At 42.0% G+C, this 18,087-nt stretch overlaps 1 protein-coding gene across 2 annotated transcripts in view; it reads right to left on the reverse strand.

Moving 5' to 3' along the window:
- Window positions 1–18,087, reverse strand: part of SOGA3 (SOGA family member 3) — a 60,266-nt gene that overhangs the window by 8,879 nt on the left and 33,300 nt on the right. For both annotated transcript variants that reach the window (XM_018565137.1, XM_018565136.1), the window contains exons 6-7: window positions 14,325–14,605; window positions 2,692–2,818 (exon numbers count right to left, since the gene is read on the reverse strand). In XM_018565137.1, the coding sequence (XP_018420639.1) occupies window positions 14,495–14,605 (111 nt within the window). In that variant the 3' untranslated portion in view covers window positions 2,692–2,818; window positions 14,325–14,494. The remainder of the gene's footprint in view (window positions 1–2,691; window positions 2,819–14,324; window positions 14,606–18,087) is intronic.

Here is an 18,087-nt window from a genome sequence, read left to right on the forward strand (position 1 = left end):
ATTGTACATAGAACAATATCGGACCTCTGAAAAGTACAAGCATGCATATGTACTCAGTACTTGGTTTGGGCCCCTTTTGCAGCACTTACTGCAATTACTTTTGCACGATATTCTAATTATTCGAGTTTCACCTGTATATATATATATATGACCATAGTCATTAAGTTGCCAGGTATAGAGAAGTAGTCCATAGTTACAAAGGTTGAAAAAAGTCCATTAGGTTTATCAAAAAAATTGAAAATCTGCACTTACAGAGACCTAAAGCCACAGTTGATCCAGAGGATGGCAAAAAAAATCTTCTTAAAGCAAGGCCCAATTCTTTCCAACAAAAAAAAAAATCCTCCCTGATCCCCTAAGGCAGTGGTTCTCAACCTTGCTAGGGCCGGGACCCCTTGGTAACATTTGCCAAGTTGTGGTGACCCCCAATGGTAAAATTTAGGGTTGACGCGGCTGCTGCAGCGACATCTGGTGGCGTGGCGGGAGAACTGACACTGCTGCGCTAGGAGAGGGCTGAGGAGGACTCTCACCGAGCACAGCAGAAATCACACAGCGCCCCACAGGTTGAGAACCACTGCCCTAAGGGAATCACATATGCGTTGGAACAACAGTCTCTTATGTTTTTACCTGACATTTTTACACTGATAAAAAAACAACAATAAGAGATGGTTATTACAATGACATTTCTACTATTCTCTTTTTATTAAACCCCTTCCTCAAAGAGTGAGATCCTGTGTTTACCAATGCTCATCAGTGACTAAGACTAAACAATAGTAAATGGCTATAATAATTATGCATCTGCATAACAAAGCCATTCATTGTGTTAAGTCATTTAAGCTGCTCACAACCACAAACAATAATATCTCTGTCTAAAACGTCAATCTGCATGAAGTCATCTAATAAACGGAACACAATAGCGCTAATATATCCTAACTAGAAACCTACATAAATACATTTTGCTCTTAGGACCATGTGAAATAAACAATGAGGACATACAATTTGTTTAATGTTGTAAATTGTATGTAGGTAAAAATCATTCCTTGGCAAGTCCATGAAAAAACATAACAAGTCTTCTAGTCACAAAAGCACAGTATAAGCTCCGCTTCCAAAATGGTTATCACATCAAATCTGGTGTAAAGACTGTTTTGTTTCCTAGACTGTATAGTTGTAAATTACATTTTATACATGCGTTAAAGCAAGAAGAATGTAAAAATGCTGTATGCTTTCCATACTCTTCTGAAATGTGTGCATGCAATACAAAGAGTGCCATGACTTTGATAAAGATCATAATGTAAGAGATGCGAATAAGTGATAATGAGGCATTGAAAGTCTCAGGTGCAGGTTACACAAACATATCAGCACGTTGGATAATACATGTCATTAAATCGTATGATGTGTTTGAAAAATGAGCATCTAGACTGAAAATAAAAACTTTGAAGCATGGCAATTGGCCGTTATTAAATCTTGCTCAATACAGAAAAGGGATATGACTATGAATGTTTTCATTTAGCAATGAACAAATTATAAACATAATAAAAAGCAGTATCAAATTCATTCATGATATCAATGGTACTGTACTAGTCTACCACGTTTACTTTTAATGTTGAAATTTCCTTCAAAAGAACTTCCTTCTCTTTCATCCACACTTCTTTCTCTCTCCTGTGATACTTCCTGAGCTCACTGAATTTCTTCTTGTAACACAGGGTCGGTTCCTGGGGCTCCGCTCTATTCCCTTGATGTGACACACCATCCAAGGCAGATGTGCACCCAGAGTCCTCGACGCTGCTTCTTAATGGACTGCGACTTCTGGATCTGTCTCTTACCCTACAGCTGATCCCAGACATATTACAAGTTCCATACCTACACTGGTATCTTTGGCCATTACATAACCTTAGTGCATTCTCCGTTCCATTCCACATAGTTTGATCAGACACAACAGATGGGATATCAACTTCCCCCCTCCCCCCTTGTTGTCGCCTTGCGTCTCCTTAGGTGTAAACACCCATCATTAGCCGTCGCAAAAAGTTCCTTCAGGATCACGGGGTCTTTGGCATCTGTATTATGTTGACTCATCTGTATTTTCCATGCTTCTAGAAGGTCACCCGAACGCTTCTACTAATAAACGTCCTCGATTTAGTCGCAGCTCTTGCCAACCAGCTATAGTTTTCCACCTCATCTACAGCTTTCTATTGCCTATAAGCTAGGAAAAGAGGGCAAACCTATCTGAGCTCTATACAGCCTCTGAACCTAAGCCCCTTCTGACGTAAAAGCGTGTCTGTTATTTTTAACCAGGAGACGTCGTGGCACGACATTCTCCATAAATATATACATATACGCCGGGGATCATAAACAAAAAAATTCTACAGGTGAAAAAATGCGTCCCTTCTTCTAAATAAAGACCATGCTAGCTAAATCCATCCATGCTCTTACTTCTTTTCTCAGCTGTTAAAGAAAACGTACAAAAAAGGAGAGCTATGATAACCACCTAGTGACATTCAAGTAACAGTGGCACTTGTCAATACTGCCTCGTTAATAAATCACTGTCTTAAAGAGCGGATGAACAGCTGAAGTGCTTGTGGAGGTCCTCATCCTGCGTCCTCCACAAGTAAACTGTATTTCAGTTAGATAAATGACTCCAACAGTTCCCCGGTTATGGCATTGTAGAAAAATTTCAGAACATCTGTAAGAGCTTACCTTCCGGGGGGCTCCTGACAGTCCGTTCAATGTTCTTGATTCTCAGTGCAGTACCATAAGCAGCTGGACGCAGACAAAAACCTAACAGTATGGATTGCTGTGCAGAATTTCTATGAAGCTCATCCAACTGAAACGAGAAAGAGATCAAGGCAGTCACTAACTCCAGCTGCAATGTGCGGAGAAAACCGTTTGCAGAGGGGAAAAAAAAATAGCAACATTCAAATGTTCAAAAGTAGGACAGAATAAAAAAGACCCAGGCAGATGAGTCCCCCCCAGTGACGTCAGCTTGGGAGTGGGCAGCTTTAAAGCTTTCACATCCAGCCCCCCTTTTGTAACTTTAGATCTGCTGGTATTCTGTGTAAACAACTTCAAGTCCAAGACAGTTTTAGCCTTTATAGTGGAGCTTAGAATTTATAAACCTTACCACCAACAGAGGTGACTTCACGTCAAGTTCTTGATAGCTGCCAATTTTAGTTCTGAGGTATACAAGATAGGCTTTGTGCTTTTATAGCTGAATGGGATAATGTGCTGTTAAAACAGCCACAAGGAGGAATTTGTTACAGGTATGCAAACTTTTATGGCAATTAAGCATCATAAAAAAGCAATAAAAATAAACCTTTAATACAGTAGCAATGTGAAAGGTTATTAGAGATATTTAAAGAGGACCAGATAAACGTTATCTCCTTGCAATCCCCCTCTGCAAAATAAAAGTGGGGTAAGGGGGGCGGGGATGCACATTTCTATGCTAATAGTTTGCTTTTAATTGGGCAGTTGCCATACATGGTCCAATTTTTAAACTGATACAAAGAATTTTACAGGAGCTAAATTTACAGGAGAAATACAGGGGGCTGTTTAATGACTTGATTTGTATTTCCTTTGAGTCCTGAGATTTACACTGCTCTGCCACACAGCACAGCTTTTTTTCTGGCAGTGCAACACACCTGATTTTTTTCTGCTGCAGCTAAGAAACACTTAAAGGAGAATTATGGGATGAGTGGAAACCACTCGTCCCCATAATTCAAGCCGACCTGTGACACTGAAGCTGTCGCAACTTGGCTCTATTGATCGGGAAGTCAGTGAACACATACCGCCGATCACTGATTTCCTAAAACTCTATCTGCAGAGAGCTGTGACCGTCAGTCACTGTTCCCTGCAGGCGCTCTCCCCTCCCCTCTCTGTTTCTCCAATGCTGACTGAAGGAATGGATGGGGAAGGGGAGGGGCATAGCTGGCTCTGCCTCTAGAGACGAAGAGCCAGCTGCCAATCAGTCAGCAGGGTGGATCTCAACAGTATTGTCGGGATCCATACGCTCTCAGCATATAGCAGGCAATAGCCCGCTATATGCTGAGGTTTGAGTCAGCGGAGGGCATTAGTTGAAGAGAACTATGGCCAAAAAAGGTTAGGCCATAGTTATCTTTTAAGTGTTGTCCCTACCCCACCCTGTAACTGGACAGTAAAAGGAGAAGCAGCAGACTGATGCGCTCATCTCTTTGTCACTTTGCTCTTTCCTCCTATAAGCATGAACACTGCAACACAAATGATTGTCTCCCTGTTCTGCTTTTGCCCCCTCCCAGTCTGTGCTCTGTTGCATAGGAGATCATAAGAGTCGAATGCTAGGTCAAATAGAAACTTAATAAAGAACTCCTGGCAAGCAAAACACTTGCCCTTGCAGTAGGGCTACACCTTCACTGAACAGGTTAAGTACTCGTTTTGTGCAGGGGGCTCAAATAAAACTGTATTACTCATCTGATCCTCAATGCTGCCAGCTCCCTCTGAGCTACTAGACCGGTCCCCACAGCCTCTTCTGCCCTGGGCTCTGGTGGTCATGTCTTATGCAGGCTCATTGACCTGACTTTAGATGCGAAGACACCAAGGGACATTCCACAGCAGGAGTGGAGGGGAAGAGAGGTGAGTGCTGACTGCTGTGAGTATATCTGTGTTATTTAAGCCCCCTAGACAAAACCAGCACTTAACCCTTGCAGTGCACGGGGTAACCCCACTGTAAGGTTTTTTTTTACTTTACTTTTTTAACGCAGCTTGCATTTAAAAAATATATATATATATATATAATAATGCAAAAACAGAGTTGCCTTGGCTTTTTATATATAAAGTTCAGCTTTAGGTGTTACATGCATCATTTAGGTGCTGTCACAGGTGTTATTACTAATGATTCCTAAAGATAATCTGTGCTTTGCACACGTAGGGCAATGCAACAAGTTTATTTTAAAGCCCCCTTCCGTAGCAGCACCTACTCACCTTTACTGTGCTCCCTCTTCACTATGTTCCACAGTGTCACTAGCTTGAAAGAACTGGGCATACAGTATCAGGAAAGTCAGAATTCCTCATCTGCATACTTATTCTGAGTTAGTGGTTGAAAGTATTGAAGACATAGGTCAGCATGACAGCCAGACAAATAGCCTCTGCAGAATGAAAAGTCAGCAGTAGCAGCTTCATGTTTGCTGTCATGAAGGTTTCCCTTTTTTAAGATGGAAGTAGATGTCTCTTCAACCCAACTGGCTGTTCAGGGCAAGTTCATTGATCTCTTGGACTTTTAGTAAATTATGTACGAGAGGTTAAAGTGTCAGATCATATGTCAGTGTGAAATGTGTCATGTGTTTGAAGACTCCCGCTGGCACAGAGCATCACTCATGTGTCCTCTGCAGAAACTAATAACCTCGGGCATGACACAGACCTGATTTCCAGACAAGGCTGTTCATTGTATTGTCCTCCTCCTATACAACTGGGTGTAATACAGAGCTATCACAAGTCAAAACACAGCAATTAAAGCATGTTCTGCAATAAGGGTTGAAGGTGCTATAGTATGAACATATAATACAATTCCAAACTGCACTCCATACAGCAGGGGTAGGCAGGGGTGTCCTTATACTATTCGCCACCTGAGGTGGGGCCATGAGTGGTGGAGGTGGATGTTCGTTACCAGGGGGAAAGGGGTGGTGGTGTATGCTTGTTACTGCCTCTGTCCAACGTCCCGTCCGGCTCGCTGACGTCACTGGTTGCCAGGAGCTGGGCGGGATGCCAGGGAAAGCTCAGCTCCTAGTGACCAGTTACGTCAGTAAGATGTATTGGACGCCAGCTAGAGAGTCGCAGGTTGTTAGGGGTCTTAGCAACCTGGGACATCTGACCAGCAAGGAAGCGGCAGGCACACTTGCCGCCCCCACACGTGACCCAATAAGATGCCTTATAGCAGGGGTAGCCAAACTCCGGCCCTCCAGCTGTGGTGAAACTACAGATCCCATGATGCATCTCTCTCCGGGAGTCATGCCTGTGGCTGTGAGAATCTTGCAATGCCTCATGGGATTTGTAGTTCCACCACAGCTGGAGGGCCGGAGTTTGGCTACCCCTGCCTTATAGAGACGGCCCTGGGGATAAGAAAACTCCAGCCCTCCAGCTATGGTGAAACTGCAAATTCTATCCTCCCTTTGCCTCTAGGAGTCAAGCCTGTGACTATCGGAGTTTTGCAATGCCTTATGGGATTTGTAGTTGCACCACAGCTGGAGGACCAGAGTTTGCCTACCCCTGTCATACAGCGTTCTGACCAAAACAGGAAAGAAGGGTGCTTGTAGTGACAGCAACAGATGGCGCTGTGCGTAAAATTTCACTGTGTCACCTTGAGGAAGCGACCCTGGGGGACCCCGAAATGTTGGCAGTATGACCTATATGAAACTACGTAAATACATATAAAGTGTTATCATCACTACAGAATGCTGGTGACCCTTCTTCGATTTATGATGAGTAAATTAACACTCACAGTATGTTTTTCAACAACTTAAAATGGCAGATAAACAATTAAAAAATACACCATGCTGGAAAATAGCTTTTGCTATTAATGTTGCAATCTATATATCAAAAAATAATCTATAATTGCTTTCAGTTTTACAAAAACTATACAACTCAAGACACAGTTGTTTGTAGATTTAAAGGAATTTGCACAATCGGATTGTAAGATATATGGTCAGCTTAACTATGTGATAAACAAGCAATTTGTTATAATCTACGACCATCTAACAAGCAACTATCTTATCACACCGACTGCCACAACAATGTGCTTGTTCGAGCTTTACATTCACGTCTACTTTCACACCTGAGCTAAGTGTGTTTCAGTGGTTTTCCGGCTTGAACATTTTTGTTTTAACTAGGGATGCAGCGATACCGATACTAGTATCGATATCGGTGCCGATACCGAGTATTTGGGCAAGTACTCGTACTCGCCCAAATGCTCTGATGCCTAGCACGAGTACTTCCTGTATCAGGAAGTTGGGCAGCGTGTCATTACACGCTGCCCGGTTTCCTGATCGGCCGGGAAGCGGCTCCATGCTCTCTCGTCACTTGTGATGAGAGAGCATGAAGCCGACTTCCCGGCCAATCAGGAAGGCGGGCAGCGTGTAATGACGCACTGCCCGATTGGTCAGGAAGCTGGCCAATCAGGAAGCCAGGCGCCATGTAATGACGCAATGCTCGGCATTCTGATTGGCCGGGAAGCCGGCGTCATGCTCCCTCATCATCTCATGACGAGGGAGCATGGAGCCGGCCTCCCGGCCAATCAGAAATCAGGGCGCCGCGTCATTACACGGCGCCCGGCTTCCATGATTGGCCAGCAAGACGTCTCCGGCTGGGTACCGGAGGAAGACCATTCCTGGCTGGAGAGGCCCTGGGGATGACAGGCTGGACATGCCGAGGTGAGAGGGGACAGGCTGGGACGGCTTTCTTGTTAATCGGGAAGCCGGGTGGCAAGTCTTTACACGCTTCCCGGCTAATCAGGAAGCCAGGTGGCGAGTCATTACACACCACCTGGCTTCCTGAATGGGACTTCCGGTACTCGGTAATTGGTATTGGCGAGCACCGAAAAAAAATTATCGGTACTCGTACTTGGTACCAAAATACCGGTATCTGTGCATCCCTAGTTTTAACCAATGGAAAGCTAGGGATAGGCATGAGATCCTCCATAGGAGAGAAACTAGATTTGATCCTGAGGTCCATACCAGTACCAGCACCTACAGCAGCCATCCAGCTTCCCTGGTTCTCTTCCTCAGTCAGTTCCTGACCCCTCCAGTGTCCACTTGTGTGGCCTCCTCCAGGCTTGGGGCCTAGTCATAATTACCATCTTTGAGCATCCCACCATCAGACTAAGCCCAGGGACAGGCTGGAATCAGCACATGGCTATTACCCTGAGGATATAAGCAATCCCCCAGCATGCACTACAGGTCATGAAACCAGCAGTGATTGGCTGGTAAGCCATAGACACTCAAAATGCTCCTCCATTGGCTGCCCCACACTGCATCAGGGTCACACCCTACTTAGGCAGGTACAATCAATGACAGAATTAACCAGATAATAACCAAATATAATTCAGCCAGACTGATTACAGTACCAGCACAGCTAAATTTCTAGTAGCCACTCCACAGAAGGTGGTAGGGGCTACATGTGCATTTCTCAGGTGCCCTTATTGAAGTCTATGGAGCCTAAAACATGCAATTCTGACTGAAATGAATCTCATGTATATTTGAGCTTCAAGCTACAAGTGACAGGCAACATAATGCTCACACGTGAATGATTGCCATAGAAAATAATGGGATTCTTCTTTACATGGAGCATCGTTGCACTTTGGAAAACACGCAACAAAATGCTCAGGTGTGGGGGTGAAGGGCTGACACAGTGAAAACACCTCTCCCCTCTCTACTGAGAACAAAATAAAAATAAATCATAGATAGCAAGCGTTTTTCAACATGCTGTATAGTGGATAAAGAAGAACTCCGGGCAAATAGAAAAATATAACCTTGCAGTCGGGCTTCCCCAGTACTGCCTTATTTGCCCCCCAGACAAAAAAACGCTCTTAAAGGAGAACTATGAGGTGAGTGAAAAGCACTCACCTCATAGTTCTAGCCGACCTGTGACAATGAGACTGTCACAGGTCGGCTAGAACTATGAGGTGAGTGAAAAGCACTCACCTCATAGTTCTAGCCGACCTGTGACAATGAGACTGTCACAGGTCGGCTAGAACTATGAGGTGAGTGAAAAGCACTCACCTCATAGTTCTAGCCGACCTGTGACAATGAGACTGTCACAGGTCGGCTAGAACTATGAGGTGAGTGAAAAGCACTCACCTCATAGTTCTAGCCGACCTGTGACAATGAGACTGTCACAGGTCGGCTAGAACTATGAGGTGAGTGAAAAGCACTCACCTCATAGTTCTCCTTTAAGCTTTGGGGAGGGGAGTCCCGCTGCAAGGGTGAGTTTTTTTATTGGCCCAGAGCTCTTCTTTAACAACTGAATAATAACAAATGCACTCAAGCACAGAAAGTTCAAATTGATCGAATAGCTAGCATATATTGCACTGTGTTGGCGTAGATTTAACTAGAGCATAAAGGAGTATTGATCTCAACAGCTATTTTGATTCTGGTGGATAATTCGGGTGATATAAACACACCACTTTAGCCAACTAGGATCTTTAATAAAAAGTCAATGAATGGAATAAATGGAAAATTTACAGCAGAAAAAAAGTGTTTCCAATTGGCGCCATATAATCAAACTAATCCACTGGTAAGGGAACAAAAAATTCCAGTTCTTTGGATCATTTTTAAGTAATATCCAACAATGAAAACTAATTTTCCTTGAGTACACATTTCTTAAGCCCACTATTCCATGTTTGTGGGTATCCTGGGCATCCTCTGTAATAAGTATAGAAGCACATTATCACTTTTTGACAGCTATTTAAGGTATGTGCATTCCATTCAATCCTTAGTCAAGCAAGAGGGGCAATGGGTGGTCACTAGGATAGCAATAGTATGCTGCCTGTGCTGTGTTTACTGAGAGAAAAACAGAATTTGAACTGGCCCTGAAATGACCCTGAGAATGCTAAGGCCTACAAAGCCAGTACTCATGTTACTGGCTAAAAATGCTGGATGGAGCTGGTCCATCTAGCTTTTCATGACAGGGCTATATATTGATTGATTTTTTTAATCACAATGCACTCAGTATTCTGTTCTTGGAGAATACATATGTGTCAGCTTTCATTAAATGCCTATGATAGGGATTTTATGCTTGCATGCTTGAATTAGAACGTCCAACCTGATCTGTGCTTGGGTTCCAACAGACTATAATTTCACAGTGGCATCCATGATTATGTATGGCTGTATGTATGATTCTGTTGGCATCAATGCCGAATTCCCATGTGGAGGATATGGAAGACAGAAGCACAGTGGGTTCATCCTCTCACACATGCATTACAATGCAACTAGATTTTCAATTCAACTTGTATGACTTCTGAATGGCCTGGCAAGACAGTCACATTCTCCCCAGAAAGGTCCAACTATGTACAGGTTTTGACTAAAGATAGATAACAGAGGGGTGCTGGACATGTGTCTTGCCACCCTAAGACATATGAATTGTAGTTCGCTTTCCTAAATATGCATCTTTGACTGTTTAAGTTTATCTTATATACTATGAAGAGAGGCAGGGGAGCCATGTCAGGTTATCAGGGGTAAGTCAATAGCAATCAGATAAGGATTTCTAACCCCACCAACTGCTTCTTATCCTGCCTGTCGATTCCCCATTAAATTATTTTGGACTACAATCTAATGTTTAAGAGGTCCAAATAGAGGCACAACTTGAATGTGAACACTGCCAAATCTCCCTTTTCTTAACCAGTTCGCAGGCCGCCAGGAGCCACCCTGAAACGTCTATTCAACATTTTAATAGGATAGCCCACCCAATATTTGGATTTAGTGGGTTCATGGGTTAATTTGGTGGTGATAATGGACCAATCACTGACGGTATTCACTCTGGAGATACTGCTTACATAAACTGACTGTTGTAAAATGTACTCCACTGCCATTATTTGTGAATATTAAGTACTATTTAGCTGGCCTAACATAATCTGTAAGTCCAATAAAGTGGTAGGTATTCTTCTCTTAAAGCAGGTCAATTCAATTTCAAAAGTCATGAGTAAAATAAATTAATATGTAATGTTTATTAATAGACAACAGCATTTTTGCTCATATCGCATGTTTTTGTCTAGTGTTTTTTCCGCGTTCTTGTGCACGTCTGACGTGTGTACATTAGGTCATGCTTTTCAGCATATTTTAATGTAAACTGACAAACACGCATAAAAATGGACAAAAACGCTTGTGTTGCTTGTTTCAAGGCATTTGATTTTATGTCTATTGGGCCAAATGTGCAGAAATCTGCAGAAAAGTAGCTTGTGTACTTTTTCCAGCCAAACAAGTTTTTTTTTGCAGGTAACAAAACGCTCAGGTATGAACAAGGGCCATAGAAAACAATGTAATTCCTTCTGTTGAGTGTTTTGTTGCTCCAAGATTTGAACTACAAAATGCCTAGTTGTGAACAGGAACTTAGGGGAGGATATCCATTACACTAATTAGAAGCCAACAGAACATACGCTTCACTTCATTAGAGGTACATTATTGCTTTGGTGCTATATGCCCAAAACAGTATTTTACTAAACGTCAGCTTTTAATTAAAAATAACAAAAAAAAAAGGTGTGTTATCTGAGCTTCCTTACATTACAATAAACTGCAAAAGGTAAAAAGGTCTGCCATTGCAGGCTTGTAGACAGTTAAAATTGACAATTGTTATTTCCAGCAGAGAAATCTTTAGAAGAAACGGGTTAACTGATAGAAATGTGTTTCCAGTTTCACATTACTGGATTTAAGGGCTTGGTAGTCATTTAACACAGTTTCAGTACCAGAGCAAATAGCACTATTCCCATTCTAATTCCATTTTGCATGGATTTACAATGGAATTTCTTCCAAGCCTTGTTTCATGACTCAGACTAACGTTCTGGGTGTGTCACTGAATAACTGTTATATGATTCCAAAAGCATAACAGATGTGGCCCATGAATGCACTTTTATAAACCTCCAGAGTAAAATATCACTAGGTCCTAAGACACATCGTGTATTGTTCCATAGTAAATAATGGACCGACAACTCCAAAATACGTTTCTTATGAAAGAAAGACAACTGAAAGAACATTTTCATAGACAGAGAAATAGATAGAAAGAGGCATATAGATATATAGATAGATAGATGGATAGACAGACAGATAGATAATAAATCAAAAGATAGATAGATAGATAGATAGATAGATAGATAGATAGATAATAAATCGATAGATAGATAGATAGATAAGATAAGATAAGATAGATAAATAGATAGATAATAAATCGATAGATAGATAGATAAGATAAGATAGATGGATAGATAGATAGATAGATAGATAGATAGATAGATAATAGATTATTTAATAATTATTTTTGTTCTCATAAATAGAGCTCATTATTTTCCATTATTGTCAATTTTAGGCTCTGTGACACAAAGTCTTCTCATAAATTATTTTACATAGGATTAATAGGTGGAGGTTAGGTATTTTGTCAAAATGTACCTTCACACTGCTTTTGCACATTTGTACCATGTGTCTGTTTAGAGAGCGTCTCTAAAGTGAATATAGGTCCATTGCGCAATAAAAATTTAATCTGCCCTAAGCTAATCCAGATGCTGCATGTTCAATTCATTATATTACAGTATTAAAGTGATATTAAAGCCTATTTTTTTTTTTACATTTCTCCTTTAAGGAGACCCTCCTTTGCTGGAGGCTGTTGCTTTTTTAAAAAAAAACCTTTTCATTCCTCGTTTTCTAGTGGGTCCCCGCAGCGATCTTACCCCGGCCCCCTGCACGGGTGCCACCATCGTTCTAATGGAGGCACTCGTGCCCGCTCGTTTCCACGGTGGCTGTGCACGTTCATAGACACACACAGCCCTGTGGCAGGCCACACCCCTTCCCTCTTTGACTGATGGCAGAAGGAGCCTGTGGCCATCCGTATCCTCCCCCCGCAACCTCGAAGTTCGGGGAACGGAGGATCACTTCGGGACCGGTGGCGGGGACGAGCGCAGCTGACAGGTAAGTCTGGGGGGGGACTGGGGTAGACAAAAGGTGCTGGGCTGTTTTCACCCTAATGCAGAAAATGCATTAAGGTAAAAAACGCCCAGACCTTAATACTACTTTAATAACAAGTTAAATGTGATTGTATGCACTACGTTCATAAACTGACCCCAGGCTAAATAATGCAAATGCAATGCAAACAAAACACACATACATGAGGAAAACACAGTCTAACGTGCACATATTTTTGGGTGCCCATACATGACCCAAATTATGTATTGAAAAAAGCACTGCTTGCAATAATTGATCAGAGTAGTGAAACCAAATGACGTTCTAAAATCTCAGTATGACCAAGCACTGTTGGTTTTCTTGTCCACAGTGAGGACAATTTCGGCATATTTGAACCATTCTAAGCTGCTGGTTGAGTTGGGAAGAAGAACACAATGCATCATTGTGAGCAAGCATAGGAAAATGTCTAAAATGTCTCCACCTATTAATCTTATAACTGACTTGTGGCAGGACCTGTCCTGTGGCCAGTCCATTAAGGAAAACATAATTTTCATTAAAACATGCATATAAAAGATACACTTGTTATACATCCATTGCCTACTCTATCTTTAAAAAAAACTGTTTTGGCCAGGGACACATTTTAAAGTCTAAGGCCACACGGGCAAGCACATCTGTACAACATACACACACATGCAGAGACCTGGTTCCTGGGAAGAGACTGTTTGTGTGCACCTGCACGGCTATGCAGGTTCGTGTCAGAACATAGCCGCGTGCATTTGCGCCCTATTATTATTATTATACAGGATTTATATAGCGCCAACAGTTTGCGCAGTGCTTTACAATATAAGGAAGACATTACAATCACAATTCAAGACAAGATGGTAAGGTGGGTCCTGCACGTGAGGACTTACAATCTAAAAGGGAGGGACAAGCGATACATGAAGAGGTAGCTGTGTGGGGATGAATTGTTTGAGAACGTGATGGTTGAGTGGTTAGTTTAAGGTGGGATAGGCCTATTATAGGGATATACAGGCAGATGCACATCCATACCGCATGCACACCCATGCAGAGACACTTGTCTCCAAGTATGTGCACCTGGACCTGTACAGCTATGCAGGTTCATGTCGGAACATAGCAACGTGCAGCTGTGCCCTATCATAGGGATGTACAGGCAGATGCACACCCATGCAGAGACCTGCTCCTGGGAGGGACAGATTATTTGTGTCCAAGTGTATGCACCTGGACCTGTACGGACCATGTGCGGCCGCGCCCTATCATAGGAATGTGCAGGTAGTTGCACACAATTACAGGCTGCACCTGTCCCTCCCAGGAGCAGGTCTCTGCATAGACATGCATGCCGTACAGATGTGCACGCCCCTGTGAATGAGGCCTGCATCAAGTCCCATCCTGATGACATGTCCACTAGTCCTGTGCTGATTACAATGCAGTCATGATGATGTCAGAGGAGGGAGGGAGGGGCAGCAGCAAGACCGGTCAGAGACCAGCATGCGGAGCAGCTCTGGAGGAACGGATGAAGATACTGCGGAACTGTGAAGTAAAGTGAGCATCACCCTAGTATAAAAACGAGCAATAGATTCTTCAAAGGGGTAGAGGAGCAATATTAATCATGCAATTTGTAAATCATTTTCTTGCACTTTAACATCCATACTATAATGCTATTATAAAATGTAAATCAAAGAAACTTACTTGTAGAAGCGGGTAAATGTAGCATTGGGTTATACAAGCAATCTTCAGTGTTTTTCAAAGTTGAAGCAGAAACTATATTTCTTTTACGACTTATCTTGATGAATGGATAAAATTAACAAAACTGAAAATAAATAAACAACGGAACAAAAAAGAAAAGAGGGCGGAAAGGGTTACAGGACAAAAAAGAGGGTGAAAAGGAAGACAAGCTTAAATATAGTCGTGTAGGAAAGAGAAGAAAATAATACTAGGATGAGGATAAGTAAAATAATAGGCTGGAACATCTGGGAAGGTAAATACAGAGACAGAAAGATTTATTCACTCACAGTGCTGCCAGCAACACATTGTACATGAACAAGTAACAGTAATGCATGTGAACTACTCAAGTTAGATACTGCAGACAAAAAACACAGTCACCATTTATTAAATAAAATTCTGCACAGGATGTTCTCTGATAATTCTTTGAATACTTATTTTGAGATACAAAACAGGTCTCATAAAGTGAAGCTCCAGCCAAAACATTCATATAGCGTGAGAAAGAGATAGGACATCTATCAGGTTCTTACTGTTCTGTGTCTCCATCAGAGAGATTCCCCCCACTTCCTGTCCCCATGACCACTGCTACTGTAATAATAAGTGTCAGATATGTCCCCAGTGTAGGGCTACAACAACTAATCGACATAATCGATCATTGAAAAAGTTGTCAACTTTTTTAATCATCGATTAATCGGCTTCTGATTGGTTGGCCCTGTTCACAGCTCCACACACGCTGCGCGCCACACCTCCTCCCCACCTCAGGTTTGTCGCTGCCAGGCCCCGCCGCATCCACGCTCCACACGCAGCACCTCCTCCCTGCCTCACGCTCACCGCCCGCCCATGATCGGCACAGGGACGCGGGTAGAAGAAGTAAGTTGCTGGAAGACTGCTCAGGTAAGCCTGCACTCCCCCACATGGTGCTCCTATAATGTATTGCTGGGATTTGTATTCCTCTATAGCTGATGGTACATTCTGCTGTACTGTATATTGTACAGAGCAATGTACCATCAACTATAGAGGAATACAAATCCCAGCAATACATTATACACTGTATGTATAATGTATTGCTGAGATTTGTTGTATTCCTCTATAGCTTGTGGTATTCTGTATTGCGCTGTATAGAGGAATACAAATCCCAGCAATAATACATTATAAAGTGGAATACCACCAGCTATAGAGGAGTATAACAAATCCAAGCAATAATACATTATACAGCGCAATGCAGAATGCCGCCAGCTATACTGTACTATTGCTGGGATTTGTTGTATTCCTCTATAGCTGGTAGTATTCTGCATTGTGCTGTATAATGTACTATTGCTGGGATTTGTAGTCCTCTATAGCCGGTGCCATTCTGCATTCATTGCTGTATAATTTTAAATTTTACTATATTGCACACCACACTTTTTTTTGTTTTTCTTTTTTTACTTCCACCGCTCCAAGCTTGCTCCTGTGATGGACTGCAATCTCAATACAAACTAGTAGTCCCATCACTGGAGCCATTTTTTAAAATGTATTTTATTTTTTTATCCGATTAACCGATTAATCGAACTTAATAATCGTCTAACTAATCGATTTTGAAAATAATCGTTAGCTGCAGCTCTACCCCAGTGGGAATACACTAACAGAAGTTCTCACCCTTAATCACACTATTAAACATTACTGCTGTATGCGTCCTTAATAAAGCGATCTCATGCCTCAGCACTGTCACTGGGACTGGAAATAAGATAAATCATCCCCAATGGGGACAAAGCCAACAGAGAATTTAACCCCTCACCACTTTATCAAAAAAGTATAACACTTTGGCTGGAAATTGACTTTTGTCTTCTACATCCAAACAAAACAATCTATGTTGAAGCATCACTAAAATATCATATTTGCTATAGTATTCAATTGTAATATCTCTCATCCTTTATCTTTAAATTTCTACATCCATTTAGTTCCCATAAATACCTTTGAATTGATGCTGAGAACTAGGGATGCACAGATACTTTTCGAGTACCAGTGCCGATACTTGGCATTTTCATGAGAACTACCAGGGTTGCAGTGGTTTTAGCTGGGACCTGGCACTCCACCACTGTCCTGAAATCATTAGTCTGTATTGTGTTAGAAAAACTGTCACATGACAATAAACAAAAATGTATCGGTACTTGTACTCGCAAAACTGGTATCGGTGCATCCCTTTATTTATATTTATAAAAACAAAATCGTACTTTAAAACAGAGATGTACAAATCCCAGGCGCTCCATGTGCTCCTTACAAATGACAGCTGCCTCCTAACTTTAAATTTTTTTCTCTAGTGTAGTCTTGGAGCTCAAAAGTATCGGTACATGTACTTGTACTTGTACCGAGTACTGTACTTGGTATCTGTACAACCCTACTGAGAACCACATTCACATACATTTCCTGTATCCTTTGTCCACATTTAATTCTGCTTTCCTAATATCTCCTATTGTAGTCACACATGAAGAAGCACTGTGCTCTTACACTGTTTTTTATCACTATTCCCTCCCAGCTCCACATCTCCTCCTTAATGTCCATGTCCCACCCACGTCCACCTCTCTACTTTGCCTGGAGCCCAGCTGCATGTGGCATTATGGGGGATGACCCGGATTGAGATGAGCACAAAGGAAACAATGTTTTTAAAAGTAAAAGTAAGAAAATATTTTGAAACATAATAAAGCCTTTTTATTTATTTCACAATGCTTGTTCTGAATACCTAATGTGATGCTGGTACCTTTAGAACTCCTTTAACCACTTGTAAAACCTCCTTCCTGTCCCGGCCATTTTTCAGTATTCAGCGCTTCAGTACTTTGACTGACATTTATTCCGGCATGCAACGCTGTACTGAAATGCATTTTATATAATTTTTTAGGGACAGATGGAGCTTTCTCTATTCAATCACCACTGAGGTTTTTATTTTTTACTATATAACGAAAAAAGGGGCGGAATTTTTTTAAAAAAACCTGTTCTCCCTATGTTATGTTATAAAACATATTTATTATTACCCACTTTTATGGTAAAATATAAAAGTCGGAGTCACGTCGGGTAAATAGACACCAAACATGTAAAGCTTTAAAATTGCGTGTGCCCACAAAATCGCAAAAAAACTACCATGCCTAAAATTAGCCATAGGCAACGATTTAAAAGCTTTTACCGCTCATCACTTTAGTGTTATCAGTGATTGATGGGCCTAGAATTATTGCTCTTACTGCGACGTTCGCGGAGATATGTAACATGTGCGGTGCAATCGTTGTTTTTGCACGAAGACGCGCCCCGACCCATATTTACGTATATAAGTGCGGTGCCCTTAAAACTTTTTTGGGTGTTTTTATTTCTTTTTTTAAACTTATTTTTTACACTTAACTTTATTGCTATCACATAGGGGGCTAAAAATCCCCCAATGTGATAGCTAGAAAAAAATGACAGGTCCTCTTAATGGAGACATCAGGGGTCTCCAAGACCCCTGTCACCTAGGGACCCCCAAAGAAGCTGATGAAGCAGAGATCTGCTTCATCAGTTTCTTCTCTGGCTCCCAGCCAGAGAAATGAGAGCTAAAGGCGGAAGTGATGTAATACACATCGCTTTTGACTTTAGAGAGAGAGAAGGGGGAGAGATCAGCGGTGCGGAATGCTGATCTCTCCTCCTTCTTTCTTCGAGCAGCCGCTGTGCCGGTCTTCTCAGTCCCAGGCACCGCAGGACAGCGGTGCCCGGGATAACCAGCAGCGGCGTA

Source organism: Nanorana parkeri, unplaced genomic scaffold, assembly GCF_000935625.1.
Source record: "Nanorana parkeri isolate BGI_ZX_2015 unplaced genomic scaffold, ASM93562v1 scaffold816, whole genome shotgun sequence".
Taxonomy (NCBI): domain Eukaryota; kingdom Metazoa; phylum Chordata; class Amphibia; order Anura; family Dicroglossidae; genus Nanorana; species Nanorana parkeri.